The sequence below is a fragment of the Myotis daubentonii genome, chromosome 1 (assembly GCF_963259705.1).
Source record: "Myotis daubentonii chromosome 1, mMyoDau2.1, whole genome shotgun sequence".
Taxonomy (NCBI): Eukaryota; Metazoa; Chordata; class Mammalia; order Chiroptera; family Vespertilionidae; genus Myotis; species Myotis daubentonii.
The window spans coordinates 232474403-232497777 of NC_081840.1; the positions used below are offsets into that span (position 1 = coordinate 232474403).

At 66.7% G+C, this 23375-nt stretch overlaps 2 protein-coding genes across 5 annotated transcripts in view; both read right to left on the bottom strand.

The window, feature by feature from the left end:
• Positions 1–9441: 9441 nt before the first annotated feature.
• Positions 9442–17342, bottom strand: MSANTD1 (Myb/SANT DNA binding domain containing 1). Its single transcript, XM_059676792.1, has 3 exons — positions 15189–17342; positions 11757–12032; positions 9442–10002 (listed from the first exon to the last, which is right to left on the bottom strand). The coding sequence occupies exons 1-3, from the start codon at positions 15440–15442 to the stop codon at positions 9741–9743; spliced, it is 792 nt and encodes a 263-aa protein (XP_059532775.1). The 5' UTR covers positions 15443–17342; the 3' UTR covers positions 9442–9740.
• A 3697-nt stretch (positions 17343–21039) lies between these two features.
• Positions 21040–23375, bottom strand: part of HTT (huntingtin) — a 102862-nt gene continuing 100526 nt past the window's right edge. For all 4 annotated transcript variants that reach the window (XM_059676833.1, XM_059676815.1, XM_059676823.1 and 1 more), the window contains 3 exons: positions 22786–22948; positions 22389–22549; positions 21040–21657 (listed from right to left, as the gene is read on the bottom strand). In XM_059676833.1, coding sequence (XP_059532816.1) covers positions 21444–21657; positions 22389–22549; positions 22786–22948 — 538 coding nt within the window. In that variant the 3' untranslated portion in view covers positions 21040–21443. The remainder of the gene's footprint in view (positions 21658–22388; positions 22550–22785; positions 22949–23375) is intronic.

Consider the following 23375-nt stretch of genomic DNA (forward strand, 5'->3'; position numbering starts at 1 on the left):
GTCACCGGCCCGCCTGAGGACTTGCAGGAGAGGGGCCCCGGGGTTGCTGTGCAGCCTCAGGGCAGGGGGTGGCAGGGAAGCAAGTCCAGAGCTCCTGGCGAGCGGGCCCTGGCGGCCTCCAGGACGCAGCCGGCACGGCATCTCCCGGCTGCCCCCCCCCCCCGGGCGGCATCTCCCGGGCTGTCTGCGAAGCCATCGGGACAAGTCCACTGGCCGTCCCAGTCCAGCCCGCCACCGGCTGGAGCAATCAGAACCGAGGTTATGCTTTCACGTGCCCTCCGGTGCGCCCCAAACACAGCGAGGGCAATCCCCCCACTGCCCGGAATGGCGTCCGAGTGCCTCTCCCCCTGTGTTTGCAAATAGAACACCTCCACGCGCCATGGAGTGTGGAGGGGGCATTAGATGAGCGCCCCCGGCAGGACAGGACGCCGTGACTCTGGGGCCATTGTCTCTGCCGTGGACTGAATGTGTCCCCCAAAACGTCCTGCTGAAGCCTAACCCTGGTGAGCTGGTGCTGGGAGGTGAGGCCTCAGGGAGGTGAGCAGGTCAGGGTAGAGCCCCCAGAGCCCCTGTCCCTTCCCCCACGTGAGGTGACAGTAGAGGGCGCTGTCCACCAGCTGGGACCTGGGCTCTCACCAGACACCAAACCTGGTGGTGGGCTTGCCGGGCCCAGAACTCAGGTCCGGCTGTTTCTCAGTGCCCCACCCCCACCCCCACCCCCACCCGGGACGGACTGAGGCACCCACGTCCACCCTGCTGCACGGGGTGCCGGCGGAGGGCAGCTGGAGACCACGGCCCCTTTCTGACCCACCACGTTCCCGCCTCCCGTTCCTGGCTTCCCTAGCCTTGTCCCAGCCCCCGCTCGGCCCAGGCCTGCTTCTTCCTCCCGTCTTTCCTCTCCCCAGGGCTGGGGCCCTGCGCCTTCCTCCTCCGTCCTCCCTGCGGAGCCTCCTCTCCTGCCTTCTCTCCCCTTTACACACCTCGCTCGCGGCCTGCCACCCTCCAAACTGCGCTCCCTGGGGGCTCCGGGCACCCCTCTCCTGTCCTCCTCCTCCTCCTCCTCCGAGTGTCACCTGCTTGGTTTGACCTCAAGGATAAGGCCCTACCCCCCCCCCCGCCCCTCCCGCTTCCAGGCCCTTCGGCAGCTCGTCCTCAGGTCCTTTGTTATTACTCGCGTCCCAGGAGGAAACAGGTGGCTTCCTCAAGTGGGGAAACCTGAGAGGAGCCCCCGCTGCAGGGCCCCGGGGCTGGTGCACAGCCGGACAGACCCAGGGACAGGCCGGCACCACCTCTAGGGCTGGGAGAGGGGGCAGCCCAGAGGTTAGGGGACCCAGAGAAGAGGGGGGCAGGGGGGAGAGAGACTCTCTCTCTTTTTTTGGTTCATCCTCACCCAAAGATATTTTTCCATTGGTTTTTAGAGAGAGTGGAAGCAAGGGGGAGAGACAGAGAGAGAAACATCCATGTGAGAGAAACACATCGATTGGTTGCCTCCCGCATGCACCCTGAGCAGGGCCGGGGATGGAGCCTGCAACTGAGGTAGGTGCCCTTGACCAGTCAAACCCGGGACCCTTCAGTCCACAGTCCGACCCGCTATCCACTGAGCCACACCGGCCAGGGCAGGAACATACTTCTTTGGTGTCCACTCCTTCTGCCACGTGGCTGTCCCCAGGCCAGCTTCCCCAGCCCCCGCCCCCCTTCTCCCCGCAGGACACCCGCAAGGGCCACCCCCACCGCCTTGGCTGCCGTCTGCTCACCCCGCCCCGCACCTCACCTCTCGACCAGGCTCCCAGCACGGTCTTGCCCACCACAGCCAGCCACCAGCCCCGTCACCCCTCACCGGCCACCATGGAGCCTGGTCCCCAGAGTGCCCCTCGCGTGGGATGCGCCCGCCTCCTCCCGGGCGGATGAGCTGGTGTCAGCCCCACTGAGCTGCAGAGCTGGGGTTGCACTCCCAAAGCCTGGCAGCTCCACAGCGCCCCCTCCAGCGCCCCTGCCAGCCCCGCCCCAGCCTCCGGCCACCATCCGGCTCAGAATGCGTGGTGGCCCACCATCTGCACAAAGAAATCCCAGTCTGGTTCCCGAGGCCGCGTGCCTTCCACCAGCTGGGGGGACGGGCGGGGCTCAGCACCCGCAGCGCCAGCTGGAGTGAGGCGGGTCCCAGGGGTCAAGTGGGTGCTCCTCCCTTGCGAGTTGGTGCCCTTCTGCCCCTGTCCTTGGCGGGCCCGCTGAGAGCCACCTGCTCCCACACCTGCCGCTCCCTCCTCACCTGTCAGGGCCCAGCTCAGGTGTCTCCTAACCCCTCCCCCCCCCCCCCCCGGCCCAGGTGACAAGGAGCCCCTCCCGCGTACCCATCAGACTCAGGCACACCTGTCACCGCCCTGTCTCTGAGGAGGTCAGTGCACATCTGTCTCACGCCCCCACACCACTCACCCCCCCACCCGGAGACAGGGACTCCGACATCAGACACATCCGAGCCCCCGTGTGCCAGGTGTGCTGGGCGTGGGGTCAGTGTGCAGGGCCCCAGGACTCTGGGGGGACCAGCCCAGCAGGTGCGATGGCCCAGGCGCCCGCAGCGGAGAAGGCTGCAGCCTGCAGGGGGAGCCCAGGCAGATGTGTTTCAGGAAGGGACCTGGCTCCGTGGAGGGGACGGACCACTGTGAGGCTGAGGGGTGGCGCTGTGGAGCGGGACAGTGACCGCCTGGGGAGGGAAGGCCTCCTAGGGAAGTGGCCACGTGGGCTGCAGAGGCTGGAGTCAGTGGGGGCAGGAGAGGGGTGGGGCCCTGGACCAAGGACCAAGGGGGCCAGAGGGCCCGGCCACAGGACTTAGACGTGGGCCGAGGGCGCCAGGCGCCTGCAGTGTGACTCCCAGCTCCCCCACGAGGTCTGTCCAGGGAGCAAGACCTCCCGCCCGGACACCTGCCCACACCCCTGACCCACCCCTGGGTTTGGAACTTGTTAGGATCCGCGAACAGACGAACTAAGTGAAATGAAGCGCCATGCGGTGAGTAACCAGAAGGCTCGAGAGTCACTACCAGGCGCTTTGCTATTAAATACACTCAGGTCACCCCACAGGACAGGCCCCGTTGTCCGGAGCCGACGGGCACCGAGCAGCCCACGCTCCCACGACGGACGACGGGCACTGACAGCCCACGCTCCCACGACGGACGACGGGCACCGACAGCCCACGCTCCCACGATGGGACGATGGGCGCTCAGCCTGCCCTGGGCCCAAGAAGGGGCCCCCCACCAGCATGGGGTGAAGTGTGCCGCCTCTGTGTGCTGTGTCCCCCGCAGAGGGGACCCTGGGAGCTGGCTGTGTCCCAGGCAGCCGAGTGCCTCCCACACCCTGAGTCTGTGGGCACGAGGGATGCCCATTCACCTGGCACCGCAGAGGCAGAGCCCATGTGTGGTGGTTCCGTGAGCCGAGGCAGGAGGGTGGAGATGACGCCGAGCCCCCAGGCCTCAGTCTGCTCCCTCTCCCCACCCAGCCTGGGTCACAGCGTGAGGGGAGGGCAGGGGATGGGGCCTGGGCCTCTCTGGGTCTTAGCATCCCTGGTCCCTGGCCAACTGGGAGGCCGGTCACCCCACCTCTGAGGGACTCGCCATGCACCAGGAGATGCTCCGGGCGGGACAAAGGCGCCGGGAAGGCCGGCCTCTCAGTTCCTCTGTGGGAGCCACTCCCCCAGGCACCCCCTCCTGCCCCGCCGCCCTCAGAGGCCCGGCCGTCTGGCTCTCCCCCGCAGGGCAGTCAGGGCAGACTTCTGGGAGGAGGGCCGGGGGAGGTGAAGGCAGCAGCCTCTCCAGCTGAAAACAGTGATGGTTAAACATGGATGGGCAGCCTGTGCTCTGCTTCGCCATGTGTCCTGGGCACCTCCTCTGAGCCATCACCAGCAGGCAGCACCCTCGGCCGAGGTGCGGCTCTGAAACGGGTTCCATTTGCTCCGGAGACGCGAGGCGCTGTCTTGGAGGGTATTTCGCTGGCCTCGCTCCCTGCAGCTCGAGTCCTGCGTAAATTCAGCCTCGTTGCTTCCACAGCGCTATTTGACATTCTTGTCGTGGTTCCGGTGACCGTGGGGCAGACACGAGGCACGCTCCTCGGACGCCCCCTTGGGCTGACCCACGGCAGCCACGGCTCCGGCACAGCCCGGCTCCCCGCCCGCACCGGGAGGCGCCCGGGCGCCCGGGCTTTGGCGCGTTTGCCTTTCCCTTCGCCCGCGTGAGGGCACCGCATCGCCCCTCCCGGGCGTCTGCAGATGTTTAGATTCTCACTTGCCTTTGAAAATGCAATCGGCTCCTATGAAATAAAACGACCCCCGTCACCCACCCCTGGTCTGGCCTGACGCAGCCCGAAGTCAGGGGCGCTCCGCTCCGCGAGGCCCAGGGCAGTGCCCCGCTCCGGAACCTGTGGGCCGATCGGAGGGGAAACAGGCGGAAACCACAGGACTGCTCAGTGCGGCTCGCGCTCGCTCCTCTGAGAGGGGCTGTGACAGGCCTGTTCACCGCCTGTCGTCTCCGCCTTGAGGAACGTGCAGTGCGCGGCCTGGCGAGGGGAAGGGCTGGCACTGCCCTCCCGCGGGTGCGGGACTGCGAGGCGCGGGCTCCGCCTTACAGGAGCCGAGAACCACCCGCGCACCTTCCTACTGGCTGCTAGGCGGTCGCTGCACGGGAACCTTTATGGACTCACTCCCAGGAGAGACGGCTCTTCCCCGACCAGGGTCCGCACCTGTCACAGGAGTCGGGCCACGTGTTGGGGGTGGGGAGGGGGGAGCAGGGAGGAACAGCCCAGCCCTGGCCGGTTTGGCTCACTGGGTAGAGTGTCAGTCCGCGGACTGAAGGGTCCCGGGTTCGATTCCGGTCAAGGGCACATGCCTGGTTGTGGGCTCGATCCCCAGTGTGGGGCGTGCAGGAGGCAGCCGATCCATGATTCTGTCGTCATTGATGTTTCTCTCTCTCCCTCCCTTCCTCTCTGACATCAACAGAAATATATTCAAAAATAAAAGAGGGACAGCCCAGCCTCAGGACCAGTCACTCAGCACCACCGTCTGCCCCTCCCACCCAGACCCCAACGTCGCAGAGAAAGTGAGAGGAAGGCTGGACAGTGGTGGTTGCCAGTCCTCCCGCCTCCCAGCCCCGGATCCCAGCCCCAGTCCTCCCGCCTCCCAGCCCCGGATCCCAGCCCCAGGAGAGGAAGGCTGGACAGTGGTGGTTGCCAGTCCTCCCGCCTCCCAGCCCCGGATCCCAGCCCCAGTCCTCCCGCCTCCCAGCCCCGGATCCCAGCCCCAGTCCTCCCGCCTCCCAGCCCTGGGTCCCATGCGCTGCGCAGCCAGCGTTGGATCTAAGGTGAAGCGATAGACCCTGAGCGGCAGCTGGGCCCTCAGCAGCCCTGCACCATCAGACGGGCTGTGGGTGGGCGGGTGGGGCCGAGCGTGAGCCACCACAACACGCGACACGGTGAAAGCTGCTTCCCGCCCCACAGCCTCCCTGACTGGGACCCCGCACCGCAGCTCCTCGCCCAAACTGAGGAGACAGATTGCGTTCTGTGGCAAAGAAGCAAAATAAAATCAAAATATTACATATCACTCTCCACTGTTTATTTGCACACAATGTCTGGAATGGAACAGAAATGACAAGACATGTGAAGAAGTAGACAAACAGCCTATAACAAAAAGAAAACAATCACAAGATGTAGAGCCCACGTGACCCAGTAACTGAAATTAGTCAACGCGCAATGTAAGAAAAACATTAGGACTATGTGGAAGAATTTACAGATAAAGATGAAAGAAGGAATCGATAAAGAAATGAGGCGTTTTGGAAGAGAAATGGGAACTCTAAAAATCTCAAAAGAAATTAAAAAACTGAAAACATATCACAATATCTGAAGTTAAAAATGCATTGGCTAAGCTTCTAGGCACTGAAAAAGAAAATTTCAGTCCCCAGTGTGGGGTGTGCAGGAGGCAGCTGATCCATGATTCTCTCTCACCATTGATGTTTCTCTCTCCCCCTCTCCTTTCCTCTATGAAATCAATCAATAAATATATATATATATATTTTAAAAAGACTTGCTATGAGCTACAGTAATCGAGGGAACGTAACTTGCAGACCAGTGGAACTGAGTGACGTTAGACCCGCTGTTGCTCAGAGAATTGATTTTTGACAAAAGCACAAGGAAAACGCCACGCGGGAAGGGAAGGCTCTAAACGCTGGGTCCTCCGGGGGATGGACGTGGCGCTCACATCACACAGGGTTAACCTGAGGCGGATCAAAGACCCAGGCACAGTCACAGCTTCCGCAGTGCAACACGGGAAAAGGCCTGGAGACTTGGGACACGGAGAGTGCTAGCCGGAGGCGAGAAATAAATCAGGTCATTTTGATTTTTCTCAAAAGCAAAATCTCTGCCCACCCACAGACACCATTCGCTCCCACTTCCCACAGGCGGCGTCCCAGGCTGAGCGGCCTCACCACCCTCCCTCCCGACAGCTGACAGCCGCACAGAGCGGGTACACCGGTCCCGGGCGCTGGCCTGCCGTCCTGGGACGAGCCCCTGCTCTCTGCCTGGCCCCGTGCAGCCACCTCGGACCTGCAGGCCCTGCAGGAGGCAGCCTCTCCTGGGCCCAGGCTCGGATGCAGAGGGAGGTGAGGGCCTGGCCGACCGCGGCCAGCCTGCGTGACCAGGGGTGATACATCGACCTTGGGCCCCGCGGCTGGGATGTCAGTTCCACTCCAGCTGAGAGGCGAGTCCCATCGCCCAAATCTCACCTTCCCAGCGCGGGGTGGGCACAGAGGCGGGCTCCGGCGGCCTCACTATTCCTGGCTGTAAGCTAAGCAGCTGCCCATTAACATTCCATTAGTTTCAAAGCTTGAGCTGCAGTTGATATTTCTAATTATTGGGAATTAAAATTGTCCCTGTAATTTAAGGATAATTGCAGGCGATGCCAGCTGGCGCCCCGGGCCGCACTGCTCCCAGCAGAACATGGAAGGTCTCTGAACAGGAGAGGCGGGCGTCGGGGAGCGAGGGGAGGGGGTTGGTGCACAGCTGGAATCTCAATGTCAGTCTCATGGCTCCGGGGCCTGAGCCTGGGACGAGGAGGGCGGGCACCACGGTGCGGGACTGCGGACACGGACAGTGTGACACGCTGGGGCGTGGAAGGAGGAGCGGCCGGGCCAGGGAGGGTGGGTGGGGTGGGGATGGGCGCCCAGGTCCCCCCACTCAGGTGGAGCCAGTCCCGCCCTCTGCCCGCCTTGGCTCCCAGCTGGCAGGGCCCCCGAGGTGCCCAAGGAAGGATCGTCCTGTATCGTCTGCGACCACCTGAGCCACCTGGGCGGCACCATCAGACGGGAACACGGAACCCGCGCTGGGGCCGGCCTGGTGCCCAGGAGGCCGTGGGACGAGGCCACCGAGAAGCTCATAGCCACTCTCACAGCCTCAGTGAACCAGACCCACTCGGCCCCCGGGTCCCTCCTGCTGCTCACCCTCCACCCCAACACCTGCAGCCCCTCCCCCACGGCCTCCCACCCACCTCACTCGGCTGCCGCTGAGCACAAGTGAGAAAGTGCCAAGTAAGCCCATCACGGCCGCAGCTCTAGGACCACAAGGGCTTTTAAGGGGAGAATCTGCCGCAGAACTGACCCCAATGTTACCTCCTGGGGGCCTCCGGGGCCTGGCCACCCTGATGGGCCACACGCACAGCCAGGCCGGCCAGCAGGCCCAGTGTTGGTCCAACGATGAGCCCTGAGCTGGTCAGCTGGGCCTTCCCCGCCGCGCAGCGGCGCTGGGGCCACAGACACCCCTTCCCGACGATGGGCTCAGTGACACCATGTGGCGGCTGGACTGGCCTTGGTGGGAACATGCGCGCCACCGAGACGGGCGAGTTCCTCACCCAGGGCCCGGCCACCACCCTGGGCTGGGGATGGCTCCCAGACTCGCCTCTGCTTCAGCCTGAGCAGCACGGTTTGTGTCCATGCGTGGGGCTGGCAAAGGGGTCCTGCCACCCAGCTGGCCTCTGTCCTCCGCACCCCTGGTGACCTCCACATCCCTGGTGACCTCTGCTTGGCTGGGTGACCTCCACACCCCTGGTGACCTCCACATCCCTGGTGACCTCTGCACCCCTAGTGACCTCTGCACCCCTGGTGACCTCCACAACCCTGGTGACCTCCACATCCCTGGTGACCTCCACATCCCTGGTGACCTCCGCACCCCTAGTGACCTCTGCACCCCTGGTGACCTCCACAACCCTGGTGACCTCCACATCCCTGGTGACCTCCGCACCCCTAGTGACCTCTGCACCCCTGGTGACCTCCACAACCCTGGTGACCTCCACATCCCTGGTGACCTCCACACCCCTGGTGACCTCCACATCCCTGGTGACCTCCGCACCCCTAGTGACCCCTGCACCCCTGGGTGACCTCTGCACTCCTAGGTGACCTCTGTAGCCCTGGTGACTGCCTGGCTGGCTAGGGCCACGGGAGTGTCCAGTGAGCAGCGGCGTTGCCCCGGTGACCACGGCAGCCTCCTGGCCCTCTCTCCCTGTCCCCAGCAGTCGGCCCAGCGCCATCAGAGGGGGCTCCTTCAGACCAGAAGTCACACCGTGCCGCCCGCCACTAGCCCACCCTCCCTGTCACCTCAGAGCCTGCTGCCTGGGCAGCAGCGTGCCAGCCCCAGGCAGGAGGCACTCCTGTACCAGCCTCCTTTGCAGCCAGTGCCCGGAGCCCAAGGAGTCAAGGAGCTTCTAGAAAGGTCGCCACTGGCCGGGGCAGAGGCACTGAGGCCAGCTGCCCTCCAGGCCCCAGCGGCGGAGGCTCCTGGCACAGCCCTGCCCGCCTCTGACCCCCGGCCCCCCTGGCCCCCCTGCCCCCCCACGGGCGGAGTCCAGCCCCTCCCCGTGGCCCACCTTCCCTGCCCGCGATCACATCCCACCACGTGTTTACGTCCAGTCACGTTTGTCTGCTCCCCGACGCCAGGCTGTCTCGGCCTCCATCTGCCCAGAGTGAGCGGAGGGACGTGAGCGGAAGAGTTCCCTTTATTAGTCCCCACCGAGGGGCGGTCCCAGCCCACGTCCTGGGCAGGGGAGAAAGGCCCTGCGCCCTCCTCCCTCAGTGTCTGCGGGCATTGGGGGCAGGCGGGGCCCTCAGTGTCCACGGGCATTTGGGGCAGACAGGGCCCTCAGTGTCCGCGGGTTTGGGGCAGACGGGGGGCCCTCAGTGTCTGCGGGCATTTGGGGCAGACGGGGGGCCCTCAGTGTCTGCGGGCATTTGGGGCAGACGGGGGGCCCTCAGTGTCTGCGGGCATTTGGGGCAGACGGGGGGCCCTCAGTGTCTGCGGGCATTTGGGGCAGACGGGGGGCCCTCAGTGTCTGCGGGCGTTTGGGGCAGGCGGGGCCCTCAGTGTCCGCGGGTTTGGGGCAGGCAGGGCCCTCAGTGTCCGTGGGCATTGGGGGCAGCCGGGGGTTGGGGGGGAGAGCGCTGTCCGGGGGAGGCTGCCCTGGAGCAGATCTGCCCGACCTGCTTGCGTTGGCTTCTCTGGCCCAGACCAGCCGGGGCTGCCTCTGCCGGGAAGGCGGCTGTGCCCACCTCGGGCAGGAGACACACACGTCGCATCCCGCGTTCCAGGTGTCGTCGGCGGGGACCACGGTGGAGCGCGACGCCAGCAGGTTCCCGCTGGGGGACCCCGGCCTGTGCCCAGGGCGCTCGGTGCCGAGGCGGGCGGGGCCGGCCTGTGGCCGGGCCGGGAGGGGCTGCGGGCGCCTAGCCGCTGGCCTTGGCCACGAGCTTCTCCAGCAGGCTCATCATGCGCTCCTGCAGCTGCAGGCCCTGCACCTGGAGCAGGTGCTGCTGGTCCAGCACGCGGCGCACCTCGCGGCACGTGTCCTCCAGGGCGCGGCTCGTGTCCTCCACGGCGCGGCTCAGCCGCCGCTGCTCCTCCAGCATCGCCTCCAGCAGCCGCAGCTTCCGCTTGCGGAACGGGCCGCCCGGCGCCTTGCGCTTCTTCACCGGCCGCTCCTCCGACCTGCGGGCGGCACAGCGTGGTGAGCGCGGCCAGGGAGCGGCACGGCCCGACCCTCCCCGGGACCCGCCGGCCAAGGGGAGACCGAGGCCTCAGGGCGCTCAGCGTCCAGGACGGTGAACGGGCCACGGGCACTGCCGTCCACAGGGCCCCAACGGCCCGCTCACAGGACACCCAGGTCCTGAGTCTGGGAGGGCAGGGAACACCCTGCCAGAGGACACCCCCAAATGCACTGAGCTGGGGGGCTGGTGGCACAGGCCCGGGGCGGGGCTCAGGGTGCAGAGGCCACCGGGGAGAGAGGAGGAAGGCTGGGTGGGCGGGGTGCTGGGCGGTGTGGCTCTCCCACGGAGCCAGAGACCACCAGTCCTGCTGGCCTTGGGCAGATGGGGAAACTGAGGCCGCGGGAGAGAGGGCCTGGGTCATGGGCCCCTTTAAGTCCCAGCCACCTGGACCTGGGGGGGGAGGCAGGCGGCTGGGGGGCTGGCAGGAGGGCAGGCGCCTGGGGGGGGGGCAAGGAGGAACCCCTGGTGGGCAGGGGTGAAGGCAGCACAGGCTGGGCGCTCTCTGCCGAGGGGTGGGGCACCTCTGGTTGAACCGACCCCCACTGTGGGCAGGGAGCTGCCCAATCCCACCAGACCCTCAGGCCTGCCCACCCCCAAGCTTCTGAGTAGAACAGCGACCCAGCCAACCTCAGGGGCAGAGGGCGGAGCTCTGGGTCCCGAGTCCCAGCCCGGGAGCAACCCCTGGGGCAGCCGGCGTCTGGGAACAGGGCTCAGTCCACAGGGGCTACTGGCCGGGCTCAGGCTTCCCTCCGACCCCCCTGGCTGTGGGCAAAGGCGTTTTTGTCCGGGGTCTTTGCTGAGAAATCCCCGCCAGGACGGGGCACAGATGAACGGAACAAGCGCTCCAACCCCGGGGGTGTCAGAATCGAAGGCCCCCGAAATGCCGCCCTCCCCCCCCGAATGGCAGACTCAGACACTGGGGCTCGGGAGGGTCAGGCCGTGGCTCTAATCCAGACTTCCTGTCCTTGTTTCCAACTGGCCAACTCCTACTTACCCTTGAAAGCCCACCCCAAATGTCCCCTCCTCTGCCCTCCCGCCCCCACACCACGGGGGTGAGTCTCCTGCGTGGCAGGCTGACAGCCCAATGGCGGGTCACGTGGCAGGAAGCACGTGACAGACAGCAGAGGGGGTGGGCGTCCCCACGCAGCCAGGTTACGAGGACACTGGAGGCTCAGCCCACGCCTCTCCTGATGTGAAGGGGACCCCAGGGCAGGGCCCGCTTGGGGGTCAGGGGGACCCAGAAGCAGAGGCTGAGGGGCAGGCAGGGCGGGCGCACAGATGGGGGCAGTTGGCGCTCCTCCATGGGCCGGGCCCTGCGCCCGAGTGTGTCCTCCCCTCTGACGCTCGCAGCCACCCTCCGAGAAGCCACTGACCCACCCGTTTACAGAGGACACGGAGGCCCAGAGAGGTCACGAACTTTCCACACAGCTCAAAGCGACGCAGCCGGGGACACCCAGCCTGTGCCAGGACCGCCACGTGGCCCAGGGACCGCTGCCTCCCTGCGGAGCCTCCCGCCGAGGCCGCCCTGTCCCTGGAGGCGCTCACGGCCGCCTCCCTCTACAGCCCGCCAGCGAGAGAACACTTCCTGCTCTCTCTCCGCTGGCCAACTCCTATTCACCCTTGAAAACCCAGCCCCCATGTCCCCTGGCCGCTCAGCCCTCCTGTGGAGGGGCCGGAGGAGGGCACGCACACTACCTGCGCTTAAGGGACAGTAAGCTGGAGGAGCTGTCGGAGCCATCGTCCTGGAAGCGGCCTTCGTAGGAGCACCGGTTATACGGTAAGTACAGAGGGGTGGACTTAGCCGACGGCGACAGGGACTCCTCGGTCTGGGACGTGGAGGGCCCCGGCTGCTGGCCGTCCGGCAGTTTGCCATCACAGGACTCGGGGGCCTTGGCCAGAATCCTATCAATGGCTAGGTAATAGGGCCAGTCGGGCGGGACGGACTCGCTATCTGTCATGCATTTTAATTTCCTGCAACGAGACACACAAGAGCCAAGTGTGAGAAACAGACCTGCTCCCGCCCGGCCCGCCCGGCCCCTGGCGGAGGCAGCGCGGCTCCGGGACCCGGGGGGCAGCCACTCTTGGGTCGACAGGCCTCCCCAGAAAGATGGGCCAGGCTTCAGGGCCAAGGTGACACTGGGCTTGGAAAGAAGTTGGGCTCGGGACCTACGCAGCCTTGGACGCTAAAAGCCGCAGCGTGAAGGAGGCGGGGCCACTCCATCGTCCCTCGCGTGCCGGTGGCTGAGCTCCCCGCGGTGCACAGGCACTGCCCAGCGAGTCAGCACCCTACAGGCCGTAACGCGACCGACGGGGAGCACATCAGAGGACGGACGTGGTGACACACGAACATCAGATACCGCAACGAAGGAACGTGTGTTTCTGAAGAGGCGGCCTAGGGAAGGGAGACCCACAGGAGCTAAGGGCACCCTGGGCGTCCAGCTGGTCTGAGATGTGTCTCTAGCTACCACTTTGCTGTGTGACCTTGGGCAGGCTCATTAACCTCTCTGAGCCTCCATGTTCACGTCAGTAAAACGGGGATGATCAACGCGAGCTCCTCACACGGCCGTAGGGAAGGTTTAGTCGGACGATGCCCGGTGCCCGGCGAACGCGGGCTGAGCAGATACCATGTTGGCGGAAGGTGCCAGGAGGCAGCAGGGCTGGGCCGGGCAGGCCCCTGCTCACACTGCCCGACACCCCTCGTCTCCACTCAGACCTCGGGCCAAGAGGCTACACAGCCCAGCTCTGCCCACCAGCAGCCCGAGCCCCCACAGGCCCAGCGTCCTGCCCTCCCTGCAGACAAGCCCTGCCCCGGGCCATCCCCAGAGGTGAGGGCTGGGGAGGCGGGCCCACTGGAGAGCTGCACCCGAGGCCAGGCCAGAAAGAAGCCCCAAGGCAGACCCAGTACCTCCCGCAGCCCACGGCTCCCTGGCCAGCCTCGGCCTGTGGCCCCGTCCCTGCCCCACGCTGCTCCGTGCGGGAGACCTTGCAGCTGGAGTGCCCTGTGGCCGAGCTCCCGTCTCCCCCATGGGGCTCCCCACCGGGGTGCGGCCACGGTTGCTGGAAATAGCCTGGCCATCTGAGCGAGTCGCCCCAGTCCACAGCACAACCAGACGACGAGGGGCCGCGGCTCAGGGCGGTGAGCAGAGGCTGCCTTAGCAGAACACAGCCCCAGCCAAATGCCACGGACAGATCACACGTGGCAGAGCGTGGCTGCTGTCTTCCCAGCCACGGGACCACCGTCCATCCCCTGGAGGCCCAGCAGACACTGGGCGCAGGGCGAAGGCCCACCCCCAGCCTCCACCCAGGCTCCTCTCCAGCCCCTCCAGGGACCCCCTCGAGCCAGCCCACTCCTTGGAGAAAAAGGAAAGGCTGCCCCCCAGCACGGGAGGCCCCTGAACTCCAACAAGCCACACTGCGAGGAACCCTCCTCAGGCTTCCTTAGCCTGAGCCTCAATATGCAAAGAGCGACTGTGAGCAAATAAGGGGCAGCCTCTGCCGGGGGGGGGGGGGGGGGTAGGGAACGAGTCAGCACAGTGCCCCGCTAAGGGCTGTGCAGCCTGGGCCGTCTCTCTCCTGCTCTGGCTTCTGTGTCTCCCCGGCGACAGGAGCTGAGCGGCGCCGCACCGAGGGTGCGCCACAACCCGTGCGGCACTGGGCATGCCCCAGCCTCTGCGCCCGCCCCTGCCAGGTGCCCGCTCTGCTGCACCTCCTCTCCGGCCGCCTGGCCCGCGTCCTCCGCCTCCAGGAGCGAACCGAATCCCTCCCCTGGGACTCTGAGGCTTTCGGGATAAATAATGAATCACCGCAGACCCCGATGGGAGCCCGAGCGCTGCCCATCAGACGCGAGGCTGGTCAGCAGCCCCCACCGGGCTGAGGGCCCAGACCGCTCAGCCCTGGCCCTGGCGCGGCCGGGACTCCTCGCTGCTTCACTAAGTGGCTCCCTGCCTTCTGACCCAGCAGCTCGTTTCTGCTCGGGGCCTGGCCGCCTGGCTGGGGGTCAGAAAGGGCCTTTGAACCGGGCCAGACCCAGGCCCTGCTCCTCCATGGGCCACAGGACGTTAAATTAATGCATCTGGAAACAGCCTTTCAGGGGGCAAGGGCCCGAGGAGCCTGCACACACCTCCAACCTCCTCGCCTATAGAGGATGGTCCTCCCCCCCCCCGCCCTTGCTGCTTCCTGCCCGGGGCTGCCACCAGGACCAGGAGGCAGCAGGGCTGGGACCAGCGGGCCCACCCAGGACAGCCCCTCACGTCCAGGGCACTGCCAGGCTCGGGGGCAGCCCAGGCCCAGCCCTGCACAGGCGCCCACAGGACCCCACGCACTTGGCGCTGCCCCCATGGCTCCCAGCTCCTGCTTGACCTTCACGTCAGCAAGACCCTGGCCCATCTGCGACCTTCCACCAGCCAGTGACCTTCACCCTGACCGTGACCCTCTCCACACTGTGCCCCCTGCAGACAGGCCTGGGCGGCATGAACCCCAAGGTGCTGGGCCCACAGGCCACGCTCAGCTCCCTCCTGCACAACGCCTCTGCCTCCCCCGGAGCCCGTCTGCGCCCCACCCGCAGTTCCCCCAAGGCTGCGGGGCGGGGGGCACCGTGGAACGGGTCTCCTTCTTCCTTCACAAACGAGGACCCTCCCACGAGTGGGCCCCCCTGGGCTCAGGGCTCCCCGACCCTGAGGTCACAGTGGGCGCAGTGGATGCTGCCAACGGCTGAGCAGCAGGACAGGCAGGACTCACAGACAGGGAGCTGAGCCTCTTGCCTTGGGCCTCAGCTTCCCTGTTAGCGGCATCCCAACACCTGCTGTGGCACCCAGCCTGCGCTGGAGGCTGCAGGCTCCTGGCTGGGGTGGGTGCGGGCCAGGGGCAGCTGCCTGCGGGCCGTGGGGCAGGGCGGAAGGTGCCCTTGGTGCATCCGGGCAGAGGCCCCAGGAGCTGAAATCTGCCCCAGCCCTGCCCTCACTGGGCCTCATTTCCCATCTCACCACCATGAGGGCCCCACCTGCTTGCTGCCAGCAGCAGCCCCCGCCAGGGGGGGTCAGACGAGGGCGGGCGGGCAGGCGGGCGGTGCCCGCGGCAGTGGTGGCGGTGCCCTCGTGTGCAGTGCAGGCCTGGCGGGGCAGAGCCTACCTGTACTGGAAGGTCATGTTGGTGATCTTGATCTTGATCTCCTCGCCCAGCCGGCGCTCGCCCGTCATGGCCAGCAGCTTGCAGGCCATCTTCTCGTACACCTTGGCGTTGCGCTTGGTCTGCTTCAGCTCCTCGAAGAACTCCTCCCAGACGAGCATGAGGCCGCGCATCTCGGCGTCGGTCCAGTTCCGGGCCCGCCGGTGCTTCTCCGTCTGAGGGGACACCAGGTAGCCGGGCACCTCGGCCGCGGCCATGCCGGAGGCGCCTGTGGGTGAGCGAGCGGCTCAGGGCGGCCGGGGCCGGCGCCGTGGACAGAGCCCCACTCTGGGAAGGCAGCTCCACGCTCAAAATGGGGCCTACATCTGACAGGCAGGAATTTAGTTAAAAGCTTTTAAACGGGAAACGTCATTTTGATGTCACGTTTCCATAGCAACAGAGCAACTGCATCAGCTACAACAACAGAAACCTTTTAACTGAAAGCGCAGGAATCAGGGCCGCCGTGACGGGCCATCAATACTGCAGCGGGCGGGCCAGGCCCGACACCGGCGGCCCAGGGTCCCGGCCCTGCCTCCGCCCCAGCCCAGTTGCCAGGCCTCCATGGCCAAGGCCACACGGGCCCAGGCGCCTGCGCTGGGCGACCTGGCTCCTGAGAGGTGGGACCCAGGCCGCAGCCCCCACCTCAGCCTGGCAGCCCACAGGCCACAGCCCAGAGAGCCCAGGGTGGGGATGGGACCAGACACAGAGACGGGGCAGAGAGGGAGATGGGGACTGAGGGCACAGATGGAGGGTGGGGGCAGAGACGGGCACGAAGGAGGAGTGGACACAGGAGCGGACACCCTCAGGGACATGCCAGGGCTCCTCTCCCAAGGCCCACGCACAGCGCCCCGGGCAACACGCTCTCGCCTTACAGTGGGGAATGTACACGTGTGAACCCCAGGCCAGGCAGGAGCGGCTCCGGCCCTGAGCATGCCCAGCCCTGCCCCTCTGCGTGCCCATCTCCCTCCCTGCAGGGGGCTGCTGGCCGGCCTGGGTGACAGGGGTGGGCTGAGGCGCCAGGACCGTTCTTGAGGCCGGAGAGGAGTTGGGCGCCGGTGTGGGTGTCCCTCCTGCCCTGGGCTGCCCCACTACGGCCCCGGCCATGCTGCCCTAGCACCAGACCTGCCCTTCCTCCTGGCGGGCGGGTGCTCCTGCGTCCTCAGGCCCCACAGGAAAGGGCCGGCAAAGGCTCGCTGAGTAAGTGAACGAATGAAGGGACCAACCTTAAGTCACCCCCTGGCCCAGTAACCTAGACGTTACTGACGTTGCTCTTACGGGCAAACTCCTATTCATCCTTCAAAACCCTGCTCTGATACCACATTCTCTCTGAAGTGTTCCTACTCCACTGTGGTCCTGCCCTTTCCCCGCCTGGGACTGGAGCCACCGAGCCAGCTGCTGTGTTTCCTCCCTCCCGGCTGTGTGGCCCGGGTTAGACACCACAGAGAAACATGGAGGAGCTGGAGCACCCCGAGTGCTGGGCACCGTCCTCCACACGGTACCGTGTGCTTTTTGCTTGGACCCTCGCCGCACGCCTGTGAGGGAGGCTGGCACTGTTAACACCCACTTTACAGATGAAACGCCTGAGGCCAAAAAGGTGAGGTCACCTGTGGGCCAGGGGCCGGGCCAGGCTTTGACACCAGCAGGCGAGCCCGGGGCTGGGTGTGGCCCGAGGGCTGGCAGGCTCCCTGTGAAGGACACCGTCCCTCCTCCGCACCCACCAAGTAGCCAATGCAAACCGCCGTGGCCTGGCCCAGGCTCGTCATCGCCTCTCCTGGCGGCCTCCATGCTGACCTCGGACAGGGGGCTGCTGCTGGCTGGGTCCGTGGCCTCACCCTCCTTTGGGCCTGTCAGGACTTGGCAGAGGCCTGATGTCCCAAGGGCCAGGGGACATGGAGCCTGGCCTCTAGCGCGGCTGGGTGGGGAGGGCACCGTGAGACAGTGAGGCCGTATTGCGGGGAGCTGACCGAAGGTGGGCTTAAGAGCCGGGCTCAGGGACTTGGGTGCCCGGGGGCAGCCATGGGCCACAGGCAGGGGAGCTGTGGGGACAGCAGGGAGAGGGCGCCACCTAGAGGCGGCGCAATGTTGAGAGAAGCCAGTGGTCCATGCCATGAGCCCGGGCACCTGCTGGGCAAGCCCTGCTGGCCGCCCCCGCCACCCGCCTGGCACCGTAGGGCTCTGGCGGCGGCCTGAGCTCAGGGAGGTGCCCAGGACGGGGCAGCAGCTGGGGTGCCCGCCTCCCTCAGTCACAGCTGGAATGACAGTGGACAGGGTGGCAAGGGTGGGATCTCAGAGCCGGCTCCTGGGTCAGGCCTGGCCCTGTCGTCAGCTCCCGGTGGGAGCCCTGCTCTCTGGGCCTCAGGGGTCACTGAGGTCAAGGGGACACCCCCGCCTGGCCCTGTCGCACCCCCAGGAGGGCTCACGGCTGCCACCCTCCTCTGGGCCTTGGCACTGGGCACCGACTCAGGAGTGTTAGCAGTGCGTGACTAGAAAGCCCACTCCCTCCAGGAAGTCCTGCCCCTCAGGCGAAGGATGTGAGCTTCTCTGGCCCTGGTGCTGGCCTCAGCCGCCAGAGCACCCTCCCCACCAGGCCAAGGCCCGCGGACGCCTCACCTCGCTGCTCAGCACGTGGGCGCGGGGCTTCGGGGAGGGCAGAGGCTGGGGCCGCCTGGCGGGGGCCGGCAGGTGGCTGTCAGGACATGCTGCCACCCCAGGGTCCCTGGCTGGGGATACCACCGGGACTGCCGCCGCTCCCAATGCCTCCGGGGCAGCCGCTGGCCCACAGCGTCACTCCCGGGCTCAGGGCCTGGCACCGGGTGACCCCAGCGGGCGTGTCGGGACTCGGGGGCGAGGCTGGAGCCCGGCTGTCCCTCTGCAGGTGTCAGTGACACCAGCGAGCCCCCAAAGACAAGGAGCTGGGCCTGTCCTCTGCTGGGGGCCTCCGTACCTGGGCACAGCTGCATGGCCTGCTGGGAGCCTCAGGCTCTGCGGGAGGGGGAGGCAGAGGGCGGGGGCCAGGCGTCCAGCTGCACCTGCAGGAGAAGAGGGGTCAGGGGGCAGGGCCAGGGAGGCTGCGTGCGGGCGAGGCCCGTCTCCCTGAGACTGGCGCTGGGGTCTGCGTGGTGCTCGGCACCTATGGCCGCCCCGGGAGCCCAGGGCAGGGCCGTGCAGAGGCCGGAGGCCATGGGCACCCAGGGCCACGCCTGGTCTCGAGTCTCGGGGGCTCCACCCAGCGGCGAGCTCTGTGCTCCCAGGCCCTCAGCAGAGTCTAGGTTTCCAGAAGCAAAGGCCTCGCACAGCTGGGTTTGACTTGCTTTAATTCAGGTGTACAGGTTTGCAGTTGCCAAACAACATCCATCTCGTGTCCGCCCTCCCCTCCCCTTTTAGTAGATCGGTCCGGGCCAGGCTCCGGGACGCGCCCATCACAGCCCTGCTGACTCCCGGTGCTGGCTTGAACCCCTAATGGCCGCTCTACTGCAGCCCCACTGAGCTCGGGCTACACCCCTGCAATGGCCAGCAGGGGCTGGGGGCTGCCAGGGGCTGCAGCGGGGGCTGGGGGCTGCCAGGGGCTGCAGCGGGGGCTGGGGGTCGCCAGGGGCTGCAGCGGGGGCTGGGGGCTGCCAGGGGCTGCAGCGGGGGCTGGGGGCTGCAGCGGGGGCTAGGGGCTGCCGGGGGCTGCAGTGGCTGCCCAGGGCAGGCTGCTCCCAGCAGCACTTGGGGTAAGGAGTAGCTTCCGCTCATTAGAAAGCGACAGGCTGGCGAGAGCGAGGCCTGGACTCTCCCAGGCCACCTTCCCTTGTCACCGCCATCTGAGCAGGCCCCTCCCTGCCGTGCACAGGCCACACGTGAGCCCAGGCCGCCCGGGACAATGCGGTGCTCCTGGTCCCGCAGAGCCAGCCCCGGGCGCTCCAGGCGCTGCCCAGCACCCCCGCCTCCCGGACGGAACATCACCCAGGCAGCAGCCTGTTTTGGTTTTGGGCCCTCACCACAGAGGGAGGAACAAAAGCCCCATGAGGACACCTGCGAGGAAGCAGCCGTGCAGAGAGGAAGCGGGTGCCACTCCCCCAAATCCCGGAGCTCCAAGCCGACCAGCCGCGGCCGAGCTGCGACTGCTCCCGGGGCTCAGAGTGCGACTCGCGGACTGACAGCCGTGGCCCCGGGAGCTCAAAAGCCAGCCCAGCAGCGAGGGCGCCTGCACGGGTCAGGGTGCGGTCAGGGTGCGGCTGCGGCCGCCTCCGGGGAGTCCGAGGAGTTTCAGCACCGGCTCCGGCCGGAAGGGGCTCAGCTGCCAGAAGCGTGGCATGAAGGCACTCGGGGCGGGGTGGTGGGGGGTGGGGTGGGGGGGGTGGAGTGGGCACAGACACGCTGCAAGGTGGTGCACACAGGCCCACCCGGTCTCGTCCACGTTTCCTGATCCTACTCGCAGGAAGCCACCCCCAACACACACCTGACAGTGACCTCGACACCCCGGTGTGACTGTGCGCAGACTTCAGAGCGCAGTTGACAAGGGGGACTCCGCTCAGCGGGTTTAATGAGCCAGGACCCGCCCGCCTCAGGCGTCCATCGCGCAGGCAGCGCAGCCAGGAGGCAGGTCTAAGGCAGGTCGGCTTCTAGGGGAGCTGTTCCCGGAGGCCTTGTGCCTGGAGATACACACGTGAGCACAGACGCGTGTGCGCACGCTCACCCAGCACAGCCGTGACGCGCACCCGGGCCAGCTGCTCCAGCCACAAGAGCGGCTGCCCAGGCCACGCTGTGGCTGAGGCTGGCTACGCGCCCGGCGGGCCCATGGCGTGAGCCTGCGGGGAGGGTCCCAAACCCTAGTCACCTCGTTCTTCCCGACAAACGCAAACACCCCGCAGGCGTTTTAGGGGAGACGCCAGGATGAGAAATGGGAGCCCAGGTGAGCGAGGGAGGAGGGTGGCTCTCTCCTGAGGGGCCTGCTCAGGCGCCTGCCCACCCCGGCGTGCCCACCTCAGCCAGGCTCCACTGAGGCTGCCGGGAACGTGCAGGCTGCTCTGAGGGGCCCACAGCCCTCCGTGCGAGCCACGGGCAGACCCTGGCCCCAGCTGCCCCTACCACTGGCCTGTGCATGGTGGTGAGATGACAGGCCTCACGCAGGTGAGGGTCACTGACCAAGCGGCTCCACCTCTGCCCACACCTGAAAGTTTCAAAGTGACCTCCCCTTACGTGAAATACCTCGAACCCTGACTGCACTTGAGCTTATGAGCAAGCGGCCAGCCCACCTCTGGGGACGGAGGAGGCAGAGTGCCTGGGGACGGGGGTTTGAAAGGACTCGGGGCTCCTTGGGCATGGCCCCCCCTCCAGCCCCATCGGCACTGATGTTCTGACCACGCTGGGCTTGAAAACAGTAAGCGGTCCAGGGGCCTGGGCCTGGGGAGAGGCGACCGTCCGAGGGGCCACAGACTGACCAGTGACTGCCTGCCTGCCTCACCCCTGCCTTTCTAGGCAGAGCCCATCACCCAGGCACGGACCTGGCGCTCCGGGGCTGCCAGGAGGCCCGGCACAGGGTGAGGAGGTGCTGGGGTCTTTCTCAGGAAGGCCCGCCCCTGGAGTGGGCAAGCTGAGCCTCCGCTGGGGAGGACGGAGGGCCTGACAGCCGTCTGCACCTGACGCTCACCACGCTCTGCCTAACGTAGCTGCGTGGAAACGGGGGGTGGGGGGTGCCGTGAAGGAGCCACGTGCTGAGGGGCAGGTGCCAGGGCCAGCAGCAGCCGGACAGTGACGTGGGAGGGGCAGGCCTGTCGCGTACACGGGGCTGTGGCGAGCGGCGCAGACTTACACGGCATAGAAAGGTACCTTAAAATTAATCTCTTTACTGATAGAATTAAACTTTAAGTCCTGAGAAGAAAACAGAGAAAGGGAAGCGTGGCGCCGGCCCGCGTGCTCCGCCACCCACCGCACACGCCTGCCGGGAGCAGGACACAGCCCAGGCCCCTGGCTCCCGGTGCCGCCTGGCTGGACGTCAGACGTGAGAGCAGCGGCAGCCGGGCCGCCCGGACTGTGATGACGTCGGGGAGGAGGTGCACACCGTGAACCGGCATTAGTCAGCTCAGGCAGGGCCAGCCGCGCAGCCACGCCTGCTCTCCGCCAGGGCGCAGGCTCAGCTCCACATCGGCCGCAGCACCCCCTGCGGTGGCCCCACTGCAGGGTTCCTGCTGGGCACAGACCCCGCCGAACCCGCCGCCGGTGCCCCCGCGGTGCTCAGCACGTGGCGACCTTGTGAACGTTCCGCAAACATGCCAGCAGCCGCTGGTACGGGTTTCCTGGCGCCGCCACCACCTCGAACACAGACTGGAAGGCCCGGCGGTCCAGCTCCTCCTCTACCTGGTGTCTGTAAAAGTCCGTGGCCACCAGGCAGAAGAGGTTGACGTCCACGTGCTCCAGCTTGCCCATCCTGCTGACGACGTGGGGCAGGCTGCGGGGGAGTTAAGGAGCAAGTGCAAGCGCGGACCCGACCGACGCGGATCTGACTGCCCAGAGGTTCCTGGAGCCCATGGGCCAGGGCAGGACAGCGGACCTGGGCCACGCCCGCAGCCGCCTCCCACCTCCGACAGCTCCCAGGCGGGTTGCCGCCTCTGCTGCCTCCATCCAGCTGGAAAGCAGCTCTGCCCAGCAGAGGCGGGGTGGGCAGAGCTGGGAGGAAGCCGGAGCCCCAGCAGCGCAGTGGGCGCTCCCCTCGGAGCACTTACCTGGCCTGGCTCCCCATGCGGTGCTGGCAGGGCCACTCCTGCTAGCCCTGCTCCCACGGAGTGAGGAGGCCAGGCCGCCCTGCCCGCCCTCCCGGCTCCCTGCAGAGGGAACGCCCCTTTGGCAGCCAGCGCTTGTGGGTGGGGCTGGAGCTCCACTGAGCCTCCCCGGGGAGGACGCAGCACAGCGACAGGACAATGAGAACCAGCACAGCACGGCCCCGCTGCACAGACCGGTGCTGGCGCGGGGCAGGGCCCGCCTCTCCTGCCCGTGGTCAGCATGCTTCCTGTGGCTTGTCCACGTCTTGCTCTCTAGGGGCTCAAGGTCAATGGCACCCTGACACCTGGGCTCTGGCCGAGGTTAGTTTGGGAAAGTCACACAGACACAACCCAGACCTGACAGGAGAGAGGGTGGTGGGAGGCAGGGCTGCCCGCCCGGCCCCGGACCCTGGGAGGATACATGGCTGAGACCCACGGGCTGGTGGACGCGCTGACGAAGAAGCAGGACAGGCTCCACACGGCCATGGCCACCGGGGTCCTCTGCGTGAAGTTGGAGAGGGACAGCATGACCCAGTCCCGGACCATGGACGACTGCCCCGTGCTGTGCAGCGTCTGGAAAACCTGAGGAGAGGCCGGAGCTCAGCGGGTGCGGGAGGGGCACCCTTTCAACAGGCAGCCGTGCTGGCTTCAGGGGCAGGAACCAGGCCGCTGGCAAGTCCACTGGTCAGCACGTCCAGGTGGCAAGAGACGTCCAGGCTCCTAAGCCGGTCAGCCGGCTCAGGCTTGGGTGCCCCCCCCCCGCCCTGGGCACCACCCCTCACCTTATACGCCCGCCCTCCCTGGGCGCCAGTCCTCACCTTGTACACCACGGTGGCCATGAACTGCGGGTAGGGCTGCTGGTTGGACAGGAACTCCCCGATGACTTTGTTCATGACGTCTTGCGGAGGGAAGAAGTCATCTAAAAACTGAGGGAGGATCCTCGCCACAACGCGGGCTTCACAGGGAAACCCCTTCCTGATCCTGAAAGGAGGGGACTAGTCAGCCCTGCCCCGTCCTGTCCCCCATTCCCCGCTGGGACCTTCGGAGACTTTGCAGGCGGGTCTCCAGGGGGCACCTAGAATGTTAACTGGGGACCTCACGAGTGACCCACAGACAAGCGCCCAGGCTTGGGGCCCCCCTCCCACGCGAGGCCACGATCCAGGAAAAGGTGTGTAAGGCCCGTGTGGTGCTGGGGCGGGGGGAGGGTTGGCTCTGCACTAGAGACCGAACGTGCGATGAAAGCGCTGCCCGGGACACGCTGCTGCCGTCAGGCGCCGGCCCTCCGGGGCCTCTCCCGCCACAGCCTCACGCTGCGGCCCTGTAGTCCGCGGGGCCTCCTCTCCTCACCTCACCTGGACCTGCCTGCACTCCTGCTGGTCCTCCCTGTGGGCCCCGGAACCTGCCCCCG